We start from the raw sequence: 22,719 nt of genomic DNA on the forward strand, positions 1-22,719 counted from the left end.
ATGAACTATTCATTTGATTCAGGTGTGGTGACCCAGGGTGAGATCTGACACCTGCAGGACCACGGCTCTCGAGGACTAACGTTCCCTACCCCTGCTCTAGGATGTTATTGGTCATCACTTTGTAGCTGATGATTGGGAGATAACCCTGTACTGTAATTATCTCCCTCATCATATTTTATAAATGGTATAATTCACTCCCACTGGCAATATCTACAGTTGCTTACATGAAAGTTGAGATACGTTTTTATTTGGGACTTTTTTTTTTTGCCTGCCATCCTGTTCCCCCTGTCATCTCTATAAGGAGCTCAGTTTCAGTGACATGTTATGATCTCTGGATCAGTAATAATCTCTGCCTGTATAAAAGTAAAATAATTTAAAGCTGGATTAACAACCTTAGCATTGTGAAAGAACATTTAAAAGTTTTTGTTATTAGGTTTTAGCAGTTATATACATACATCAGAATTCAAGCATCAGTAATGACATCCTGGGAAACTTCTTTTCATGGGCTTCGTCTTGAATTACTTACAAATCTATAAATGCCATATCACTCTCTTGTTCAGTTTGCCTCTACTTCTTAAAACAATGAATGCGTCCCATTCAAAAGCCCATCAGTTACCCAGAACAACTGCATACTTCGGCCTCATCATTCAGGTTTACTTCAGCCAATGAAGTGCATCCCAGCCCTCGAGAGCAGTACTGCTTTCAGGAAATGACTATAATGTTTTAAAAGGGCCGTGTCCAATCCATTGTCCTCACTTTAGAGTTTACTGGTGGGCTTTAACCCCAGGCTAACAGTTGTGCATGTGTAGGTGTGTGTGTGCTTCCAGTTGCGGGATCTTAGCCACTACATCATCGCTGTGAAACCTATTTCATGGTCCAACATGCCAAAACCTTTCAGCCCAAAACATTTGCTGCAACCAAACCAGTCCCAAGAAGAGGGGGAACTCGAGTCCAAGCAGAAGATATATTTCCCATGATGTAACGGCAGAGACTTTTATGGCCCACAAACCAGCTAAAGAGCTGAGCATAGATGATGTGATAATCCCAGTGACAGTCTGCAGTCACTCGTGTTGTTAGAACACGTCTCCCGCTGACCGATGGTTTGTTTAGCATTTCACCTTCCAAGCCTTTGTTAGTGTTTGAGGAACCTTTTGGCAGAAGAAACCTTGTCGAACACTTGATGCAAGATGAGCACTGAGGTCATTATGTATATTACTCCTGCCAGATCTGTATGTAATGCTCATTTGAATAGGCAGACCCTCTTTGATGATTATATCAATATATATTTTCACTCCCGCGTTTCTTCTCCAAAAAGCTCCTGGTTTCAGGAAGTATTAACAACGCCTTCCTGGACAACTTGATACCGGATACTCCCTACTCCATCACTGTCACCGCTCTGTACGCCGACGGCGAGGGATCAGCGGTGAAGGACAATGGCAAAACATGTAAGCACAATGACAATGTCACATTCTGATGGTGTGTAGAATCACATAACTTACTCGCAATAGTTTACATCTGTCGCATGCAGTGATGCAAAACACAATAAGTACAAGTATATTTAAATTTCGGGTTGCTGACTGCACTCCTCTTAGCAAATATTGGATCATATCATTGGTGATGATCGTAAAACTCCGACTATAATGAACAAATGAGCCTCGTATGGAAAATTAATTATTTAATATCTTTTATACAAAACCCAAAAAGACAGAATGTGATAATTTTTTAAATCTCATAAGCCCATATTTTAACCATAATAGAAAATAGACATATCAGATGCTTAAATTGAGATATTTTACAATTTCATAAAAATCTTTAGCTCATTTAGAACTTTTATGGCAGCAACACATCTGAAAAAAGTTGGGATGGAAAAACAAAAGGCTGGAAAAGTAGGTGGTACTAAGAAGAAACAGCTGCGTGAACATTTTATAGCTCATTGGATTATCTGGGAACAAGTCAGTGATATGACTGGCACCTTAGAGATGCAGAGTAAAGATGGACAAAGTTTAATATGCAAAACATTAAATTTAGTTTTTCTAATTTCAGTAGTCATGCAACTGGGATATTCTATGCATTCAGGTTTATTAGTCTCCTTTGTCTTTTAGATATTAAAAGCAAACCATGGCATTTAATATAATTTGGTAGGAAACAGACAACTTTACAGAAGCTGTGTTAGCATTAGCCAGCTAACATAGGTACACCCTCACTACCTCCATAGAATAATAGAGGATAAGAAGTCAAATGCTGATATTTAAGTGCACTTGAATAATTGATCATCAGCAAGTGTGAGCACCTCTATAAAAGCTGAAGTTTTGGCAGGTCTGGAGCATTCAGGTGTGTTAACTCAATGCCACAGTCCTATCAGGGGTGGATGTCCCAGCAAATTCACCCCAGTCTGTCGGGCTAATGCTCGACCCAAACTGCACAATGATCACAAGCATGGAAACAAATGACTGAAAAAAGAAAAGAAATGGCCCAGGCAGAGTCCAGACCTCAACCTGATCAAAGTGCTGTGGCGGGACCTTAAAGAACGCTGTGCATAAACAAATGCTCACAAAAGTCAATGTAGTGAATCAAAGCTGTAAAGAAAAGAGGGCCAGAAGTCCTCAACAATGTTAATGGGTCCAGTTCGTGTGGAAGGGCCTGTACTGATAAAATATATTTTACATTATTGCTGTAAAAAAAAAACCCTACTGAATCATGAGGCATACTCAGTTTTTCACAGGTCTGTTATTGTGTTGATTCTCGAGTTTAGTTAAAATGTTTTTTCTTCCCTTTGTCATTTTATTTATTCCTTTCTTTACTCTGAAAAAACAGAAAAAAAAAGTGGGCTTTCAGGGAGGGGCCCTTAAAGAGAAATAATCTAGTATAACTAAATGCCTTCGTGGGCACCATTATATGTAAATGAGGATTCAACTCTGGGTGCAGTAAAGTAAAACTTCAGAACTAGAAGTGGTCATAGAGGTTAAGTGAGTATATGTATATAGTGTAGCTATAGTAGGATTTAAAGAATTATAGAAATCAAATAATCTTTTATTCATGAATTAGAAAAATATATTTCTATTTATACATTAAAAAAAATTCTCCTACACTGCTTCTGTTTGATATGGTGCAGTACCCCGTGCTGGTCCCAGGAACATGCGTGTGTTTGACGCCACCACAAGCACCTTGACCATCGGCTGGGATCACGCTGAAGGGCCCGTAAGACAGTACAAGATCTCCTACGCACCCATGACTGGAGACCCCATCACAGAGTCCGTAAGTGAAACTTTAAGCTCATTGACGTCCACAATATCAAATCATCTCAGATAACATCAACATGTTACTAGTAACAGTGCTAAAGTAGAGCAGTCATCCCAGAGAAGGAGCCAGTCAGTACAAATTTAAAATCAGGCATTAGTGATGGTCACATTTCCAAAATGGTTTAGTGGCCTGTTTGGGGGTAAATATACTTTCCTTCGCACTCTGATTACCTGCCTGTATTGTCTGAAGGAAAGCTGGTCTTACCCTTGCAGAAACTAAATTACGCACACTGATGATAAAATTTTTAAAAACGACCTCAGAGGCTGAGACATTTTGGTGAAGTCATTTCGGAGGAAATGCATCAGACCCACTAACCTCAAGTGTATTTCTTACTCTCTCTTTAACCCATAAAGAGGGATTAATCTCAGGTGGTGATGTGTTTTGTTTTGGATAAACTGGCCGCAAACCCTCGCCATTCACAGCTCGCTGTGACGTCCCCCTCGGACTATGCGGTGAAGTCACATCTCAGGATTCCCTCGCCTCATTCAGGATATAAATCACAGATTAGGGAGACTAATTACAGGCTCAGTTAAACAAACTGTATAATTTGGGGCATAATAGCATTATTAATAGTTCTGAATAATAAGTTGGAACGATGGTGGAGAGCGGAGACGGCCCAGCTGTGCTTCCCTTCTGCTCGTTAGTCTAACACTTGCTCAGAGTGAGTCAGCTAACTGCAGCAGAGGGACGCCGATGAAAGGAGCTCTCCAGACTGGGACTGACCAAAGAGCTCACGACTATTATTTATACCGATGCAAAGTGATCAATTTAGCATCTGTAAATAATGTGGAAGGTTCGTGTTGGTACACAGTTTCTATAATCCCACCGAGAAGCAATTTTCTGCCTCACAAGGCTGAAGAAGTTATTTCCTGTTTATTAGAGAAGTAGTCTTCTAAAATATTAAAGCCTAAAATGTAAAATTGTGCACCACCAACAGTTTTTGTATTTTTCAGGCTCTTCTCTTTATCTTACTGCACAAACCAAATTTATTCGCACTAAAATTTGGAATAAAATTTTACCCAAATTTAACTTTGATTAATTGATTTTAATGACCGTTTCTCATTTAAACTAATATTTGGGTCCTTGATTCAAATTCCAGATGAATCCAAATGGTTTTCTATTATTTTACTTTTATTTAAACAGGGAGCAAAACTCACCACTGAACATGGACTGTATATAAAAGATATAAGGGCATAGCAGTAGGAAGTTGTTTCAGCTTGCATTCTTTATATTGGCCAGCAGGGGGTGATTCCTTTGGTTGCAAAAAGAAGTCCACCCTGGTAAAAGGACTCTTCTTGTCACTTGAAAACTTTCTGATGGGGTTATGGCCTTAATCAGTGCACTTCAGTAAACTGGTTAAGATAGCAAAAAAATAAATAAATAAAAATCTATAAAAAATAGGAAGCAAAATAATCGAGAATTTGACTTCATTGCAAGGAGGATGTGTGGTTTGAGGCATCTTCACTTCACAGTTTATAGTCTCTCTCTGTATATAGCATGACACCCTTTATTCTTAGATCTTTGATTTAGAAAACAGGAAAACTCCCCAAAAACTGAATAAGAGAGAAAAAGGAAGCAGAAATCTCCAAAATCATACATGCACAGACATGTGTGGAAGGAACTCTGTGGAAAGCAGGTGTAGCAGCTTGTCCTGTGACTGGGAGCACTGGGTCAGCTCCGCTCACCAATTACACATACCATGTGCAGCAGATGTGCAGATAGCAAAGCAACTCAGGACACTCTGGATGCAAATCTTTCCTGACTGATTTATGCTTTTTCTTCTTCGGCTACTGAAAATCTCTGGCTCTGTGCCGTTTGGATCTTCAGACTCTGGTTTTAGGAAACAGAAACAATGCCATGCTTCAGAATCTGCTCCCAGACACCCCATACAACATCACTGTGGAGGCCATCTACGCCGAGGGGCCTGGAGGATCCCTCAACGGGAACGGACGTACAAGTAATAAAAACCTCTTTGACCTCTAGTTTTCTAGCAAAGGCAGCTTTTCAGAAATGTTGGTTTTCTTGTGATATTACACAATCCCTTGCAGCTGTCACAGGGTTTCTGCACATTTGGCGTCATAGCTGGGCCGATTGTAGTAAACAACAGGCTTTCTCAAACTCCTAGAAGGCAAATTTTACCCCTCAGCAGCCATCTTTCAAGTTATTTAAAAGCTTCCAACTAAATTAAAAAGTAGAGATCCATGACTTTAACCGCAATAGCCAGCAGTATGTAAAAACTCCACATGTAGAATCAACAGTCAAGTTTGATTTAAACAGAAAGCTCGATATTTAGTTTTTGTTTTACCCAAAATAAAGTTTTTAAATCTTTTTCCTGCAGGTTATTCTGTATGTCTGCTACACATGCTGAAGCCCTACAACATGGCTGTTTCATTAACAGAGCAGATGTAACTACCTGTATCACTTCTACAGTAACAAGTAGATATACCTGCTGCTTGTCTACTGTGTGGAAATGAAGTGATTAGCTCAGATGTTTTCTGTGGCGGCCCCTGATTGGCTCTTTGCGGGCAGAGAGTGGACAGCTTCCATCTTTGGTCTTACAGAGTTCTCCTTAGATATAAATTTTTAAACTTTCTGTCGTTACTTGTATTCAAACCTGAAATAAATCTTGTTTGATTAAGTCTATTAACCATCTATCAGAAAATAGCAAAAAAAAAAAAATCCCCCTTTTATATTTCCTACTTTTGATTTTGATATTGACCGTCTGTGGAAGGTAAACCTCACAATCCGCTCCACCAGCATCATGCTACAAACAATTCTAGTACATTTAGGATGTAATCCAGCACCTCAGCAACTTTTGTGGTGGTTCAGCTTTGAGGCATTGAACCCAGGAGCTTAAACGCAGCGACCGCAGTAGCACTTAGGAGTGAGTTAGAGGAGTAACAGAGAAAATAAATACATTAAGTGCGCGTCAGTTATCAGGGTCTGCATGTGTTAGTGTGAAGAGTTTGGACTTAAAGGGGAAAGCACTCGATCGGCGAGCAGTAGGCTTAGTTATACAAACAGCAGACACTCAGAGTGTGTGTGTGTATGTATGTATGTGTGTACCTGTTTCGATATCTTTGTGGGGTCCAAAAATTGGAACATTACTGTGGGGACCAACAGTCACTTGTGAGGACAAAAGTGACAAAAGTAATTTTTGAGACTCAAAATGTGGTTTATTGTCAGGGTTACATTTATTTTATGGTTAGGTTTAGGCTGAGGGTTAGGCATTCATTTTTGATGGTTGGGGTTAGGCTAAGCGGCTAGGGAAGGCATTATGTCAATTGGATGTCCTCACTAAGATATCAAAACGAGAATGTGTGTGTGAGGCTCTTTCAGGCATCCGTCCAATTCTGGACACACACCAACTGGTTTCTTCAACAAGACTAAGACCCAAATCTAAACACCTCTATTACATAGGATGAATCTTATAACCTGACTTAAGGCGGCTCATTCCTGACCGCCAGAAAGGAAGAGGCTGATTTTTATTATTACTGAGAAAATGTCCCCCTTTTTTTTAACAATGCTCTGTGGTTTAAACAACCTACAGGTATCAAGTTAATGAAAGGCTAGGGGGTTGTTCTAGCGTTTAACAGCAGCGAGAAGACGGCGTGTCAGCTTCCAAACTCTGAGCTCACTGAAAATTTTGCCACAGTAGGTGTAAAACGCTCCCCGGTGTGTGGACGGCTGATATTTACGGTTCAGTTAAAGGAAAGAAAAACAGCCAAAATAAAGTTCTGTGTCATTCAAATGCAAACTACAAATTAGAAGTTCACTAGTGCTTCTGTTTCTGTTTTGTTGCACATGAAGCTGCAGTGGATTTAGTTTAAAAAGCCAGAAATTCTCCTGCTGCTCTCCCCTCTCTACCCAAACAATAAACCTCCTTTCTGACTTTATGGGGCCATAATTTACTAAATTAGCTTTAAGTTTTATTAAATATGACTTGAAGCTTGCGATTCAAGGCTCATCAGGAAAGTTGGAGAGTTTAAGCTGGCTGAGTCACTTTTGCAGTCAGTCTAAGTGGCCAATAGAGGAACTGCAGTTTTTTGGTACTTGCACATTAGCATCATGTTTTAGCCCTGCGTGTTGATGCTTACCATGTCTAAAATTCGATGCCTCCTCTGTGTCAAAGTCGGCATGTTGAGTCCCAGAAACCTTCGGATCTCGGACGAGTGGTACACGCGCTTCAGGGTGGCCTGGGACCCGGTGACTGCACCCATCCAGGGATACCGGCTGATCTACACCCCTGCAGGTGAGCCTTAACAAAACCATTGCGGTTAATCAAACATGTTTCTCTGCACACACATTGTGAATAATGTCTTGGTTCCTAAAAGCTGTCACCTGATTTTTACTTCTCTTCAGTTTCTCACTCACTTCTCATTCTCCGCTCTGTGTTTCCAGGCATGAACCAGCCCATCGACTTCTTCGTTGGAGACGTGAGCTCTTACACTCTGACCAACCTGCAGCCTGGAACCACCTACGACGTCAAAGTGCTGGCACAGTACACCAGCGGCGTGAGCGCGCCGCTCATTGGCCAGGGGACGACACGTACGTACAGGAAGCGTAATTAGACGCACAAACTGCTGATTTATTTCAAATGTCGCTCATAATTGTTTCTTAAAAAACTCACTGGACCTTGGCGTCCTCTTGTTAACCCCTCCTGATTTTTCACATCCAGTCACTTCTGACACTTTAACTTAGGACCAGAGAGAATCCCAGGATTTATCTGATGTCTTTTCAGTTGCTCAGATTTGTTTCTGGCTGACTGAGATTTGGACTTAAAGGCATGTTCACACCTGTTTACTATTTTGTCTGGTTATATTGGCCTCAGGTGTTTGTTAGTTTTTTTTTCAAGTTGGCAAGATTTGTTTGGGCCGGAGACATTAATTACTCTCAGGTGTGGAACAAAACAGCTACACCAGGAGCCCTGAAAAGAAATGGGCTCATGAAGTGAAATACTAGTCAAGTTTCTCGCTACCTAAAGTTACTCACCTGGTTCCATCAGGCAGTGCAGCTAACAGATTATCAGATGTACTCTTTTTTTGTTTGTTTGTTTTTGTTTTGTTTTGTTTAGCTAAACAGTTCCTGTCTCATAGAGAATCTCTATTTTTCATCAGTTGTTAAAAGAGCTTAAAAAAACATGAATCGTCCGACATATGAACAGCATAAACCTCCACTGTGCTTAAACTCAGATTTTTTTTTTTTCAGTCTACCTGAACGTAACCAACATTGAGACCTACGCCATCGGCCACGACAAGTTCTGCATCAAGTGGACGCCACACAGAGCGGCCACGTCTTACCGCATTAAACTCAACCCAGCGGACCGTAAGTCACCTCACATCACTTTTTAAATATCATAATCAGCTTTTGTGTGTAATAATAGTAATGTAATAATAATAGCACTTAGACCTTTTCTATGTAAGTCTCTAAATGATCCAAAACCACATGGTTGTGTAACATGTCCTCGGATAGATCACGGAAGAGAACCTGCAGTGATTTTCATCAGAAGTTTCTGATATTTCATTTCTCTGCAGATGCATTAATCTTGTGCTGTGGCTCTATCTGCCAGTGATCCTGATTCAGAGTGACATATTTAAATTGATGCATGTGGTAAAGTGTGCAATAAGACTCCCATCAGATGTCTGAAAACATATCTGCAGATGAGATCATCTCTGCAGATGCTGCAGAGACTGTTTTGACTCAAACATTTTCTTGTAATTTCCTCCCTGAGGCTGTTTAAGTTCAGGCCTATTTTCGGTTATTGATCAAAAAAGATGCAAGTTTTGGCCAAGACTGAAGGCGCCCGACCACAAAGCTTTAACTCCATCTCTGTTTGCAAAGATTACATCCTTTTCAATGACTTTGGAGTGTCCGAGGTCCATCTGGTTCATACTCGCACGTGGAGATAAAGTATCCATGTTTAAATATCGTTATGGTAGTCATTAGGCATTCGGGCTGCCAGAACAAACACGGGTCTGTTAGCGTGAGGCAGATGGTGGTTAACCGCTACCATAGGAGCCGTCCCAGTGAGACGCAGCAGACGCTCAAGTCAACAAATCAGTCAACTGTTTGTTCTCAAGTGGAAATGCAAACAGCGGTCAGAGCCAGCGGTGAGATGAGGGGGTGGAAAAACGGTGAGCACGGGTCTTCTGCCTCCATGTTTTAACATCCGTGGTAAGAAGAGGAACATGTGGTTCAGACTCTAGGCTATCTGATATCCTGCTGAATAGTCTGAGGGCTTTTATTTTGCCAACGCACTCTCAGCTCGGACCTGAGTGCATCTTTGCTCCCGATGAAAGAGGGCCACCGTTCTGGAGTCAATCTCTCTGAGAGGTGTGCGTGTTTGCACAAATTAATTTACATGATCGATCACAACTTGTTGATGTTACTGGGCATATTCTGAAGATATCTGCAGCAGCGGAGCTGCGGGGAGCATTGAATCCGACTTACTTGAAGTGCATTTGGGACAGCAAAACGCCCGTGCGATAAACACGATTTGTTTGTTTGCTCTCGCAGAAGCGCTCAGAGTAAATAAGAAATCGTATTATCAATTTATCAGCAGCCGAGACAAGCAGAGAGATAAACATTTCACTGGAAGGGTCAGGGTGCTCTGTGTGTAAAGTAATCTTTATTTTCTTCGTTTAGCAACAAAAAGTCCACTAAACTACAGACAACAGTCATGAAGTGTGGTTGGTCAGTGACTATGAGGTCACAAATCCTGCAAGGGCTTTCAGGTAGTTTAAGACGTGCTCAAAGAAACCTTTCCTCTTTTGGAAACTTTCTGCAGTCCTCTGAGGCTCACCCACTGTCTTAAGGTCTTAGCTGGAGCCCATCCCAGCTGTCAGTGGGCAAGAGGTGCAATATTAGAAGTGGTAGACTACCCAACATGTATACTAAAATGTACAGGGATATTAATTTGTAAGTGTTGGTGAAGTGATTGGACGAGACTGCCTTTAACATGGAATTGATTTCAAATACAAACACAGATGGTTTAAAATGGAACTAGAGCCATGAAAATGCTGCAGAATAAACCTCCTTTGTCCCTCATGAGGCTGAAACGGACACAGAGAGTGCCAGCGTCACAAGCCAGCAGGCTTTGGTGTTAATTTACAAGCCAGAAACATAAGCACCTGGGGAAGTAATCTTTGACTCATTAGTAATAATTATTAATGCTGTCATACTCAGGAGATGTATGAAGTGAGTAAAAATCTTAGTTTTCTTCACAGGAAAATTTCAACATGATTCAGGGTCCAAACTGTGTAAAAGTCACTGGTGTGTTTTACAAGGGCATGACGATTCAGCCATCTCGAAAAAACTCGTGACTGAAGAACATGAGTCAGTGTTTCCCTCTGACAGGAACCAATCACACTGAGCCCACAGCACCTGGAAATAAACTCTAAATGAGCCGATCGGGAGGTCGAACCTTATTAAACCTCGATGAAACTTTTGAGCACATTCAGAAAAGTCCATCATTTAATTTAAGACCACTCCACTGTACTGTGATGTGTTTACATGTGTTTTTGATTCCTCTGTAGCATCCAGTAAAGGACAGCATGAAATCACCATTCCCGCCGGCCTGCCTCAGTACTGCTTCGACGGACTCTCTCCCGATGCTCTGTACACCGCAACTGTCTTCGTTCAGACGCCAAATCTGGAAGGCCCAGGAGTCAGCACCAAAGCGAGGACCTGTAAGTACTAAGAAAGTTCTGCAGTGAGGAGGAAAACTCTAGAAAATCGAGAGAATTCTGCCCTTAATAAATGCACAAAAACTAGAGTGTGTTTGAAATGTGACCGGTCTGGTTCACTGCTGTGAAAACGTGAAGTGCAGTATTTTAATCAGAGAATCAAACCAGTGGCAGGAGCACAACTATTAAAAGAGAGGTCGGGTATTTATACCTTGTGGGGACATCTACTTGACATAATGCTTTCCCTAGCCCCTTACCCTGGCCATGAAAAAAGAATGCCTAAACCTAACTACAACCGAATTGTAACCCTATCACTAAATCCACATTTTGAGTCTCAAAAATGCCTTGAAACTTGTGGGGACCAGGATATTGGTCCCCACAAAGATATGAATACACACTCACAAACACACACATACACACAATACATGAAACAAACATAAAGAAGAGAACAACAGTGTACTGGAGATAATGAGTCAAATTTAAAGTCAAAATATATAAACTTTAAGACAGCGTGGTCTCGGGCCGGAAAACAGGTGTAGTTTAATCAGGCAGAACATCTGAAGCCTTGAGGTCATTTTTAAAATTGCCTTTCTTTCATTGAATGAGACCGCATCCTGAATTTGGGTCAATCTGAGCAGCGCGACAAACAAGAATAACTTCCTGCACTTTAATAATTAAATTAAAGCATCAGGGTTTTTGATCTGGAAATATAATTTCATCAGTTCTTTAAATAGTGATTAAATACTTTGTGGTCCAAATGTCCTGCGAGTGACATTGTCCACTTCAGCTGTCTCAAGTTTTTTATATTGATGTTTTAACTTATTTATAAAATGCAACAAAAATATTTAACAAATATAAACACTGAATGTAAAGAAGAATGTAAAGTACTGCATGCAGTGCTGCATGTGGCAGTCGTTACATGATTGGCTGGAAAAATCCTTTGTGCCAGGCAGACAGCTCAAAGGTTTTTAAAGTAATCCAACCTTTTTAAGATGTCATCTTATGTTGAAGGGAATATAAATAAAAATGAGTTTAAACTCACATTAATCTGTCCTTCATGTATTCTTAGTACAAACCAACAGCATCTGCATCACTGACGGAAAAACACATAAAAACACGTCCCAAGTGGATCAGCCCACCTTTCCAAAGAGAACACGATCGTAGTAACAGCTGCGTGGCTCCGACACGCCCACTCACAGTGCAGTCATGGTGTCTGAGACATGAAGCACGATTCCAACTGCGAATTGCATCATCTCGCAGTGCGGCTCCAAAACAATGACTTCATCACGCGCCGTGTTTACGCCGATTCTGTATTTATTACAAATATGTTGATAACATTTTTTTTTGTGATTTTTTGTTTTGTTTTGTTTTGTCTCTCACAGTGCAGGAGCCAACTCCAGACCCAACAACCCCGCCTACTCCAACAGCTCCACCCACTATCCCCCCTGGATGGGCAGGTAAACCTCTAATGACATCCATAATCCATAATCCAACTGAAGGCGAGTTGAATCTGAAATGCATTCTTGTGTTTTGGTTGATGAGACATATTGCAGCCCACAATATGTGGCCAACGACTTGTTTGAAGGTTCAATCTTCACATTGTGGCTACCACCGTGATTTCTTTCTCATTGGTAAACATTTGTGACCCAACGGTTAAAGTTCTTTAATCTTTAATTTAATGCTGATTCTTGATTGTGAAAATCTTTATAAAAACTCACCCTGCATACAGACATCATAGAGGTCTAAAATTTTCAGGTTGTGTACGTGTTTTTTTTTCTGCTTTACTCTAAGGACTTTTGTAGTCTACCTCAAGTGGCCATTAGTGGAACTTCAGTTTCAGCACACCCTTTTAGCTGCTTGGTGTTCCAGGTAGATGGGATGTCTCTCCAGCCTGTTTTTGGGTCTCCTCTCAACTGGGCATGCTCAAAAGAAGCAGCTTCTTTTCAGTGACTGTCTTAGCAAACACCAGCAGCTGTTAACTGTTGCTTTACATGTCAAACATTTCTAGCAAATCCTGTTTTCCCCCAGTCTCACTGCTTCTGCTGACTCTGCTGTTTCATCAGGCCTGCGTGCTGCTTTGCAGTCTCAGATGCTTGGAGACTAAAGGTGCATTTTGGAATCTGTTTCCAGAGTCTTTGCCTTTTTTTCCTAATAAAACAATATAAAAAATACAAATAATAATGAATTTTGACAGCAAAAGTTACAAAATCAGAGTTTAGCTTGGGTTAATAAGGCTTCCATCTGTCGGCTTCTCACTGGGCCAATTCTGTGTGAATCATCTCCCAATATTTCCCCAAGAAACTCTCCCAGGACTGAACGGATCAAGTCCTTTCATTCAAGCTCGGCCGTGTTTGGAAAATCCTCGACGGTGACTTTGTGAACGCAGAGTCCTCCTGGATCCAACTCGGACTAGCGATGGATTAATGGCCACCACATGTGGGCCCCGCGGGGGAGCGCGCCCGTTAAGAACCAACAGCTCAGGTGTTGAAAAAGAAAGCGAGTGCAGTCCAGAGAATTTGTTTGTGTCCTTTGGTGCTGTGTGAAAGTTGTTTATAGAGCTCAGAGCAGGCGGAGAAGATAAAGAGGGGTGCATCACATGAGGCCAAGATTCTTTAAAACTTTTCACCCAATTCGTTTTCATGTGAGAGGAACGCATTAGGGAGAGCTTGGTCCTTATGCAGACCAAATGTTACCGGTTTTATTTTGCCAGTTTGTTTGTTTTTTTATCAGTGGGACCCATAATTATCGCGAACGTTTCTATCACGGCATTTGTCTCAGGCGTTTTGTTTTGTTGCACACTATCAGCTGACTTTTTTAATGTGCTCCAGCTTGCTAATTATGCCATGTTATGATGCAACAACTGGCCTGTGGACTCATTGACTCTTTTTTTTTTTGCCTCAGTCTGCAAAGGCGCCAAAGCAGATGTGGTGTTCCTCATCGACGGCTCGTGGAGTATCGGCGAGGAGAGCTTCACCAAGGTGGTGCACTTTGTCTCCGACATGATTGCTGCTTTTGATGTCATCGGACCCTCAGGGATGCAGGTTTGTGCTGAAAACACTGACAGTTATTCCCTCTGACAAGGAGGAGTAGTGCACCCGGTGCAGTTCTGTGTTATTTATACAACAGTTACCTCACAGTGATTTATATAGTGAGACCCTGCAATAAAAAGTGCAAAATCTTTGTGAAGTCAAATGGGCCATGCAAGGCCAGCGCAGGCTATAACATGCTCTACCTACTGCACCTCCACTCAGGTAGCTCCCTCACATCAACCACTACTGCACCATTTGCAGTAGTCAGAGCAGCCATCTACTCCGAGCGGTTGACAGTTGAGGGGTGAAAAGGCAGAAAAGGAGAAAATAGAGAGACGAGGAGTAAAAAGAAACGCTCAGTGTGTCACAGGAAGTCCTCCCCGCAGTCTGAGCTTATAGCAGCATGGCTAAGGGAGGATTCAGAGTCACGTGATCCAGCCCTAACTATATGCTTTTGCAAAAAGGAAAGTTTGAAGCCTAATTATAAAAGTAGAGATAGTGTCTGTCTCCTGAATCCAAACTGGGAGCTGGTTCAACAGAAGAGGGGCCTGAAAGCTAAAGGCTCTGCCTCCTATTCTACTTTTAAATACTCTTAGAACCAGAGAACACAGAGAACACGTGCCAAGCCAATGAAATGCAGTTAGCATCTAACTAGCAGTGCATGAAGGTGTCTTAGCTACATGTAAATTAGCATGTCTCATGGAGATGGTGATGCTAAAAAGTCTTTAAGTTAAGATCATTTAGAGGAGACACTCAAAAACTTTTCATAAAATACAAAAGAAATCTGCTTATTTTTCTGATCAGATTCCAAGAAAATAATTAAATAATAAGAAAATAATTCATTCAATAAAATTTCACCTTTTCTGTTTGTCTGAATTAATGAAATCCCCCCAAAATCCTGCCAGAAGTTCTCATCTGCACTGAGTAGCAGCTGAACAAGCAAGTATGTGACAGTGCTTGAAACCCAGACCCAAATAAAAATGGCTTAAACTGAGCTGGGGGAGGCAATGCCGTGAATGAAGCTGAGCTCTGCATGTCTCATTAATTCAGAAACCTTTTTTTTCTCTCGAGTGAATGCATTACACTTCCGTACCCCAGCATCATCCAGTGGTGGTTTTGTTTTTATTTTCACAATGGAAACCTCATGATAAAAGAACTTCACCTCAACAGGAGGCCAGGGGTCTTATAAAACATCCGCCCTAATACGAGAATTCAATCAAGTGTAATCACTAACAGCCGACAACAAGACAAAACAAGAAGGAGGGAGATGCAAATGAAATAAAGGCTATAAAAGCTTTCTTGGCGATGCAGAATTTTTTCCGACCGAGTTTTGCAGGCATTTAAAGAATCGGTGATTATATATAAGCCTGTTCCAGAGAGAGGGAGCTCTGGATTTAAAGGTACATTCATGCTGACAAGTGTGACAGCATCATATAAAAATATGATTAAAAGCCCGATGTGGTCCAAAACCTCTGTAGCTGTCTTAATTATTTCACACTGACACAAACCTCGTCTTCTTTAAAATCATCCCGGGATGCTATAATGGCTCATATCCCCAATCAGGATAAAATGAACAATCCTTGAGTCTAAGATAGTATTCGTTGGGATTCTTTTGCTTCTATTTGTATTATATTTTAGCCACAGAGCCAAGCATCTGTTTCACTAAAAAAGTAAATCCATTAGGTTTATATTATTAGCTTGTTTGACATCCCTTAAGGCAGTTTCTTCTGACAGTCCTCAAAGACTACTTGGCCCATCTGGATGAGAAAACATTTTGTTTGCTGCACAATAAAGCGGATTTTCATTCTCTTACCAAAAATACTAGTTTCTTAATCCATAAAAGATGGTTATGAGAGAAGACTGATTTGTAAGCTGCTCCACTGATTTAAATACTGGTAGATGTATAGAATTGGTCAGTGTATGACTGTGCGAGGGGAGACAGCAGTGCATGTGCATATTTTCTTTAGAGAAGCAAGCGGATATTAGAAACATGTATGTTCTGTGTTGTATAATGATGCTGTAGCCAAATGTCTGTCTGCGATGCATTTGTGGGAGGGGGAAAAAAGCATGTGTAAGTTCTTATCTGAACAACAAAGTCAAACTCGAGCCAATGTCTGGTGGCCAAATAATTTTGTTGGAGGGCCAGTTTTTTCCCCTCACTGGCCCATTTACTTTTTAATTTCTTGAGTCATTTCTTTGTCTGTCAAAAAGATTATGCAAAAATGAGATTTCATAAAAGTTTGTGGGGAAGTGAAACAGGAGGAGCCCGTTAAATTCTGGATACAGACAGCTTTCTGTAGGAATTTCAAAATGAACCCCTTAACTGGATGTGTTCTCTGAGTCCCCTTCAAGTTATTCCGTGTTTTTATACATAAAGGCCATCTTAAGCTTGTTTGAAAGTCCTTATTCCCCCGTTGCTGTGCTGCGTAATGCTGTGCGCTGAAGTGTCTGCATTGCTCTCCCATCACGAGTGAAAGTCGGCTGATTGGGTCGATCTTGTAGCTCATAAGTGTTGAACAGTTACTTTTAGTGAGACAGGAAAGACTTCAAAATCAAGTCGACAAAAATGACACATCGACATTGGACCAATACTTCTCATTGCTTTAGCACTGTGAGCAAGCTAGATGCACAGTTTCAGTCCATGAAGTTTATAATTCATGTCACTCCCAGTCAGACCAAACTCAGTCTTTGCACTTTGACCACTTTTTGGGGGAAAGTGCACACTGGGCTATGCTGTAGATCAGGGGTGGGGGAATCTCCAGGCCTCAAGGGCCGGTGTCCTGCAGGTTTTAGATGTGTCCTTGATCCAACACAGCTGATTCAAATGGCTATGTTACCTCCTCAACATGCCTTGAAGTTCTCCAGGGACTTGGTAATGAACTAGTCATTTAATTTAGGTGTGTTGACCCAGGGTGATATCTTAAACCTGCAGGACTCGGCCCGTGAGGCCTGGAGTTCCCCACCCATGCTGTAGATTGTGCAGTGATGTATAGTTGCCATAGATGCCATAGATTCCACCCATCCATCCATCTATGCTTATCTGGAGCCAGAGCCTACCCCAGCTGTCAAAGGGTGAGAGGCCGAGTGTACACCCTGGACAGATTAGGAGACTGTCACAGGGTCAACACAGAGACACACAACTATTCACAATCACGTTCACACCTGCTATCAATTTAGAATCACATGTTAACCTAACATTCATGTTCGTGGACTATGGAGTACCCGAAGAGAACCCACACAGGCATGGGAAGGACATCTGCTGGATTTGAACCCAAGACCTTCTTACTGTGAGCGATGGTACTGCTGTGCTGACCAAGGCTATACATTTAGACTTTTAATCAAACCTAAACAAGAAAACAAACTCCTGCAAATCAATTTGATTATTTTCCTACATGACATTTTTGCAAATATGTATAAGACTACTACTGTATTGAGAAATGTCGAGTAACAAGAAAATATCACAGCTCATATTGTTAAAAGGAGCAATAGTAGCTCAGAGGGTTACACAGTTGCTTCACAGGAAGAAGGTCCTGAGTTCAAACCCTGGTAGGGTGTCTTGTTCTGGAGCTTTGGTTTCTCCCACCAGTAAAAAACATTCTCACAGAAGAGGCTTAATCTCGAGTTTGTCTCCAAAATGTGCCTGTTAAACTTTATTGAACCAGCAAGTCAAGGAGACGGAGCTGAGATATTTGGACGTTTGCAGAGAGGGGATAATGGATGTACTGGACACAGGAAGTTTAATGTGGAACACCACCGAGGAAGTTCATGGATGCAGTGAAGGAGGGTTGATGTGACAGAAAGGATGATAAGTCCCTAATTTTCTCATTATTTTCCACCCAGGTGTCATTTGTGCAGTACAGCGACAACGCTAAGACAGAGTTCCAGCTGAAAGCTTACAAGGACAAAGGCCTCGCCATGGCCGCGCCTTCTTACATTCGTTACCGAGGAGGAAACACCAAAACAGGTTTGATCTCATGCTACAGGCCACAGGTACAGATCCAAACAAGAATCTGCTGATCTGACACAGTTTTCCTCTGAGCAGGAGAGGCGCTGAAACACACTTATGAGAAGGCCTTCTCTCTTGAAAACGGGATGAGGAGAAATGTCCCCAAGGTGGTGGTAGCCATCACTGACGGACGCTCTCAGGATGAGGTGAAGAAGAACGCCGCCAAGCTCCAACACGCAGGTAGATGTCACACAAACGTGTATCTCCATGCGAGTGTGTCCCAGATGAGCTCTGTTACAAACAGCTGTAAACAGACTGTTTACAGACCAAACAGAAGCAGCTGGTTCTCATCAGAATTAATGAAACTGTGCTGGATAGAATTTTCAATAATATTTTGTATCCATTTTTGGGTATTATTACCTGTTTAGACTCTTACTGGAAGAATAAATGAAGCCGATAAGCCAAGAGTCTGTTTGTGTTCTGACTGCCTTGGTTTGTGCCGTCCTCAGGTTACAGCGTCTTTGCCATCGGTGTTGCTGACATGGATTTCATCGAGCTGCAGCAGATTGGCAGCAAACCCAGCGAGAGACACGTTTTCGTTGTGGACGACTTTGACGCTTTCAACACCATCAAAGAAAACCTGATCACCTTCATCTGCGAAACTGCAACTTCCTGTTAGTTTAGAACAAAAAAGACAAACGTTGCTTTAACATGTGTTTCAGTGAATTAATTTCTGTGTGTTTTTGTCCACAGCGTGCCCCTTAATTTTTGTGAATGGATTTACTTCACCTGGTAAATACAAACTTTAGAGAAATTCATGACTTATTCACTGTTCGTCTGGATGATCTTGCAGTTAAAGGCAAGCTCCTGATTGGTTGTTTCAGGCTTCAGGATGCTGGAGGCATTCAACCTGACGGAGAAGACCTACAGTTACATCAAAGGCGTCTCCATGGAACCCGGCTCCTTCAACAGCTACACAGCATACAGACTTCATAAGAACGCCTTCCTGACTCAGCCTACTACGTGAGTCTCACGGGTCACAGGCTTATATGCACCCAAATGTTTCACATTACTCCTCATTTACCTTTGCTCTTTACAGTCTAAAACCTCTTAAGGTTTTGTCACTCATTTTTATTTGAGCACCTTCTCTTTTAACTTTGAGCTCTATTTCATAGACTTTGAAAGCACCGTGGTATAGCCTTTGAGGTCTATACCACGATGCTGGAGAGGACAGTCAGCCTGTTAGTTAAACCTCAGATTCAGGAGGATCAATGGTTTTCGTCCTGGTTGTGAAACGTTGGACCAGCTTTCTATCTTCTCAAAATTGTGTGAGAGTGTGTGGGAGTTTGCCCAACTAGTTTGCATGTGTTTTGTGGACTTGGAGAAGGCATTCGACCACATCTGTCAGGGCATCCTGTGGTGGGCACTTCGGGAGTATGGGGTGACCGACCTATGGCTATGAGCCATTTGTCCGTGTACAACTGTAGTGAGAGCTTAGTTCGCTTTGCTGGTAATAAGTCAGACCCGTTCCCAGTGAGAGTTGGTCTCTGCCAGCCCTGCTCTTTGCCACAAAAAAAGACAGATGGCAGAAGGTTTCCGCTTTCATCGGAATCTGGACTCTGGTCTTCACAGATGATGTTGTGCTTTTGGCCTCATTAGGTGATGAAATAGGGTGGTTTGCAGCCAAGTGTGAAGCAGCTGGGATGAAAATCCGCACCTCTGAAGATGGAGTTCCCACTCTAGGTCAGGGATGAGTAGTTGTATAAATATCTTGGGGTCTTGTTGACGAGTGACAGCAGAGTGGGTTGGGAGGTTGATAGACGGACTGAAGCAGCGTCTGTGTTGATGTGTTAATCAATGTATTGTGGTGGAGAGGGAGAGCTGAGTGCAAAGCAAAGCTGTCCATTTACCTGTTGATACTGGAGCCTCCTAGGTTAGGGATTTCAAACCTATCCCACCAGAAAAAGGCCCTGGGGCAGACCCAGGATACGCTGGAGAGATTATACTGTACCTCTTGGATGGCTTGGGACTGCCTCAGTGGATCACTTGGATTGTGAAGACACACCTGGAGCCTGAAGTAGAAAGCCCAGCTTAACAAGGAAGCTGATAACAACCATCAGAATACTTGTTATATCTGACTGAAGTTTGAGGTTTTGTGAAACTAGTGTATTGAACGTCCTTCATAGTCTACGGCTCTGTCTGTGCAGTGCTGGGATCAGCAGTGTTCATACCAGTGCTGACTGGTCAGAATGTGTTTGAGTTTTGAATGTGCATTTTAAACTGAATCTTTTCTTTCAAAAATGCGAGTTTCCGAGGTTTTCTGTGACATGGCCTGATTGAGTTACCAGTTTCTGCTGGAGCTTCCCAGAGTTTCTCCAGATTTGCTGTCTTTTAAATGCGTCCATGTTGTTCTCGTCTCCAACGGGACGAAAGTAACCAGCTGCATTCAAACTGTTTGAGCCCAGCTGTGGGGTCAGACTGAGCTGCAGGTCATGACGGAGAACAGACTGCCCATAAAACGGCTTTTCAGTTCTTTCTGAAGCTGTTTCACACTGTGAGCTTCCATCAGGCCACTGAGTGCAGACGCAACCGCAAACTAGACTGTTAAAACTGGCCACCACCCAGCACTGGCGTCCCATACCTAGAATATCACATGCAACAGCAGCGAGATGGAAAACAGCTTGGGTTTTAACTGTTTACCAAAACTGGCTTAACAAAATGTGTAGTGACATCACAGGGACAAATGAGAAACATCCTGCAGCGATGTGAAAAGGAGAGGAAGAAGAGCCAGTGGATGGAAAATTATTAAAATCACTGCTAACAGATAACATGTTATTTTTAAGTTGTGTCTATAATTACTTGGAAATAGCACATTGTTTGTGTTAGTGGATGTTTAATCTAAGAACAAAGATGTGATTGAAATACAGATTGTTTTTATTCAGTAGGTTTTAGATAGTTCCTCACTCTAAAATAGGCTCCAAAATAACTGGAAAAATAAGTAACCTGATCGCAACCTAATAGAGCAGCTTTTGGTTACTGAAGACAAAATTGAATGCAGAGAGACCGACAAACAAGCAGCAACTGAAGGCAGATGCAGTAAAGGCCTGGGCGTGAATCTTGAGGGAGGAAACGCAGCATTTTCTGATGTTCATGGGTTTTATACCTCAGGCAGTCACTGACTGCAAAGTATTAAAAACAATCCTTGTGTTTAAAATCATGTAATCTAGCGTGTTACTTTCCAGCCTCTGTGAAGCTGTTCCTTATATCCTTGAGCCCAAGGCCAGACTTCTGTTTAAGGTTTAAGCTGTGTTTAACCTGTCCTCGCTCTGTCCGGACATTCACAAATCTAACGCGCTGTTTTGTGTTTTTTCTTCCTTTTTCAGAGACATCCACCCTCTTGGTCTTCCCCACGCCTACACCATCATCATGATGTTCCGCCTCCTGCCTGACACGCCCAAGGAGGCCTTCGACATCTGGCAGGTGTCGAGCAAAGATCACAAACCAGAGACCGGCGTCACCCTTGACCGTAAGTATCGCACTCTGTTCTTATCCTGTGCTGCCTGTGTGAAAACAGAGAAAAGCAGCAAGGAAATGTGTGATGTGGAGCAGCTGTGCCTCACTGCTCACTGCTGTGCCTCACCTCTGATCGCTGACAGAGAAGAGTTTGTAATGTAATGAGCTGGCCGTGCCCTCTGGCTGCTTCGGTCTGAGCTGATCGCAGACTCCCTTCGCCGCACAACTGTTGTGTCATCGAGCAGCTCAGCTGGCTCTCGTAAAGACTGTGTTTCTGTCTGTCAGCAGGATTTCAACAAAAATCCACCAGTGACAAACATTTGTATTCTTGAGTTATTACAACGAATTATAACTGTGCATGATTAAAGGTTTGACATCATGAGAGAAACCTTCTGGCACAAAGTTGCACAACAAAGCACCAACAAAGCACCAACAAAGCGAAAGTTGGTCTTCCTGTTTCCAGTGTTTGTGCTGAGAGAACTTTCTCTTGACAGCTTCACAGAAACTCAAACATATGAAAGTCGTGTCAGTCGTTGTGTTTGGCAGGTTCAGGTAAAGTATTTTATCACTAATGAAGCTGTGCTAACTCTGTAAGAAACAGACTATATTCACTTTAACTGCCCTGTACTAAAACAGCAAGTTCAACATATCTAGGATATATTTCCTTATCTGGCTTCGTTAAACCTAATCCATCATAATAATAAAAAAATATGAAGAGGTTAGCACATATTTCAGGTTAAATAATGGGTGAACTGAAACAGCAGAGCCAGGAGCCATTCTGCCCCCAACTTTTCAAGGTCTGCTAAGGCTACACCCTTAAAAACTCATACTAACAGACAGAGTTGTACTCGTCAAAACAACTGGCTTACACTAGAGGGTAAATCAAGTCTTTGAAATAACTGACACACACACCAAAGTTAAAAAATAAGCTACAGCGTTTCAGACAGGATCAGTGTTTTTTTGTATCATTAATATATCGCCTGTAGGAGATTGTGACAGTTATGATGACTGAGTGGTCCATCTACATTCATTCTAACTTTTATAATGTTGCTTCTAAAATTCATGGCAGGCTAAAATTCTTAGGACTGCAGGAATTCCCTGGTGTTCCCAATGGGCTGAAAGCAGCACAGTTGCTTTAAGGACATCTAGATGATAAGGAATTACAGCAGTCCAGCCTAGAAGTGCATACAAGGAATAGTTTTGCAGCATCAGTCTGAGAGAGGATGTTTCTAATTTTGGCAATATT

General features: G+C 41.9%; 1 protein-coding gene across 1 annotated transcript in view; it reads left to right on the forward strand.

The window, feature by feature from the left end:
• The window catches only part of col12a1b (collagen, type XII, alpha 1b), a 148,033-nt gene that overhangs the window by 93,830 nt on the left and 31,484 nt on the right, over positions 1 to 22,719 (forward strand). The window contains exons 47-62 of the mRNA XM_013910747.1: positions 1,316 to 1,445; positions 3,113 to 3,255; positions 5,128 to 5,257; positions 7,433 to 7,552; positions 7,702 to 7,848; positions 8,509 to 8,625; positions 10,836 to 10,988; positions 12,368 to 12,442; positions 13,887 to 14,026; positions 17,855 to 17,978; positions 18,057 to 18,200; positions 18,470 to 18,634; positions 18,714 to 18,752; positions 18,845 to 18,983; positions 21,344 to 21,486; positions 21,535 to 21,626. Of these exons, the coding sequence (XP_013766201.1) occupies positions 1,316 to 1,445; positions 3,113 to 3,255; positions 5,128 to 5,257; positions 7,433 to 7,552; positions 7,702 to 7,848; positions 8,509 to 8,625; positions 10,836 to 10,988; positions 12,368 to 12,442; positions 13,887 to 14,026; positions 17,855 to 17,978; positions 18,057 to 18,200; positions 18,470 to 18,634; positions 18,714 to 18,752; positions 18,845 to 18,983; positions 21,344 to 21,486; positions 21,535 to 21,626 (2,001 nt within the window). The remainder of the gene's footprint in view (positions 1 to 1,315; positions 1,446 to 3,112; positions 3,256 to 5,127; positions 5,258 to 7,432; positions 7,553 to 7,701; positions 7,849 to 8,508; positions 8,626 to 10,835; positions 10,989 to 12,367; positions 12,443 to 13,886; positions 14,027 to 17,854; positions 17,979 to 18,056; positions 18,201 to 18,469; positions 18,635 to 18,713; positions 18,753 to 18,844; positions 18,984 to 21,343; positions 21,487 to 21,534; positions 21,627 to 22,719) is intronic.

This window comes from Pundamilia nyererei, unplaced genomic scaffold (assembly GCF_000239375.1).
Source record: "Pundamilia nyererei isolate P.nyererei 1_Seehausen unplaced genomic scaffold, PunNye1.0 scaffold00048, whole genome shotgun sequence".
Lineage (NCBI taxonomy): Eukaryota > Metazoa > Chordata > Actinopteri > Cichliformes > Cichlidae > Pundamilia > Pundamilia nyererei.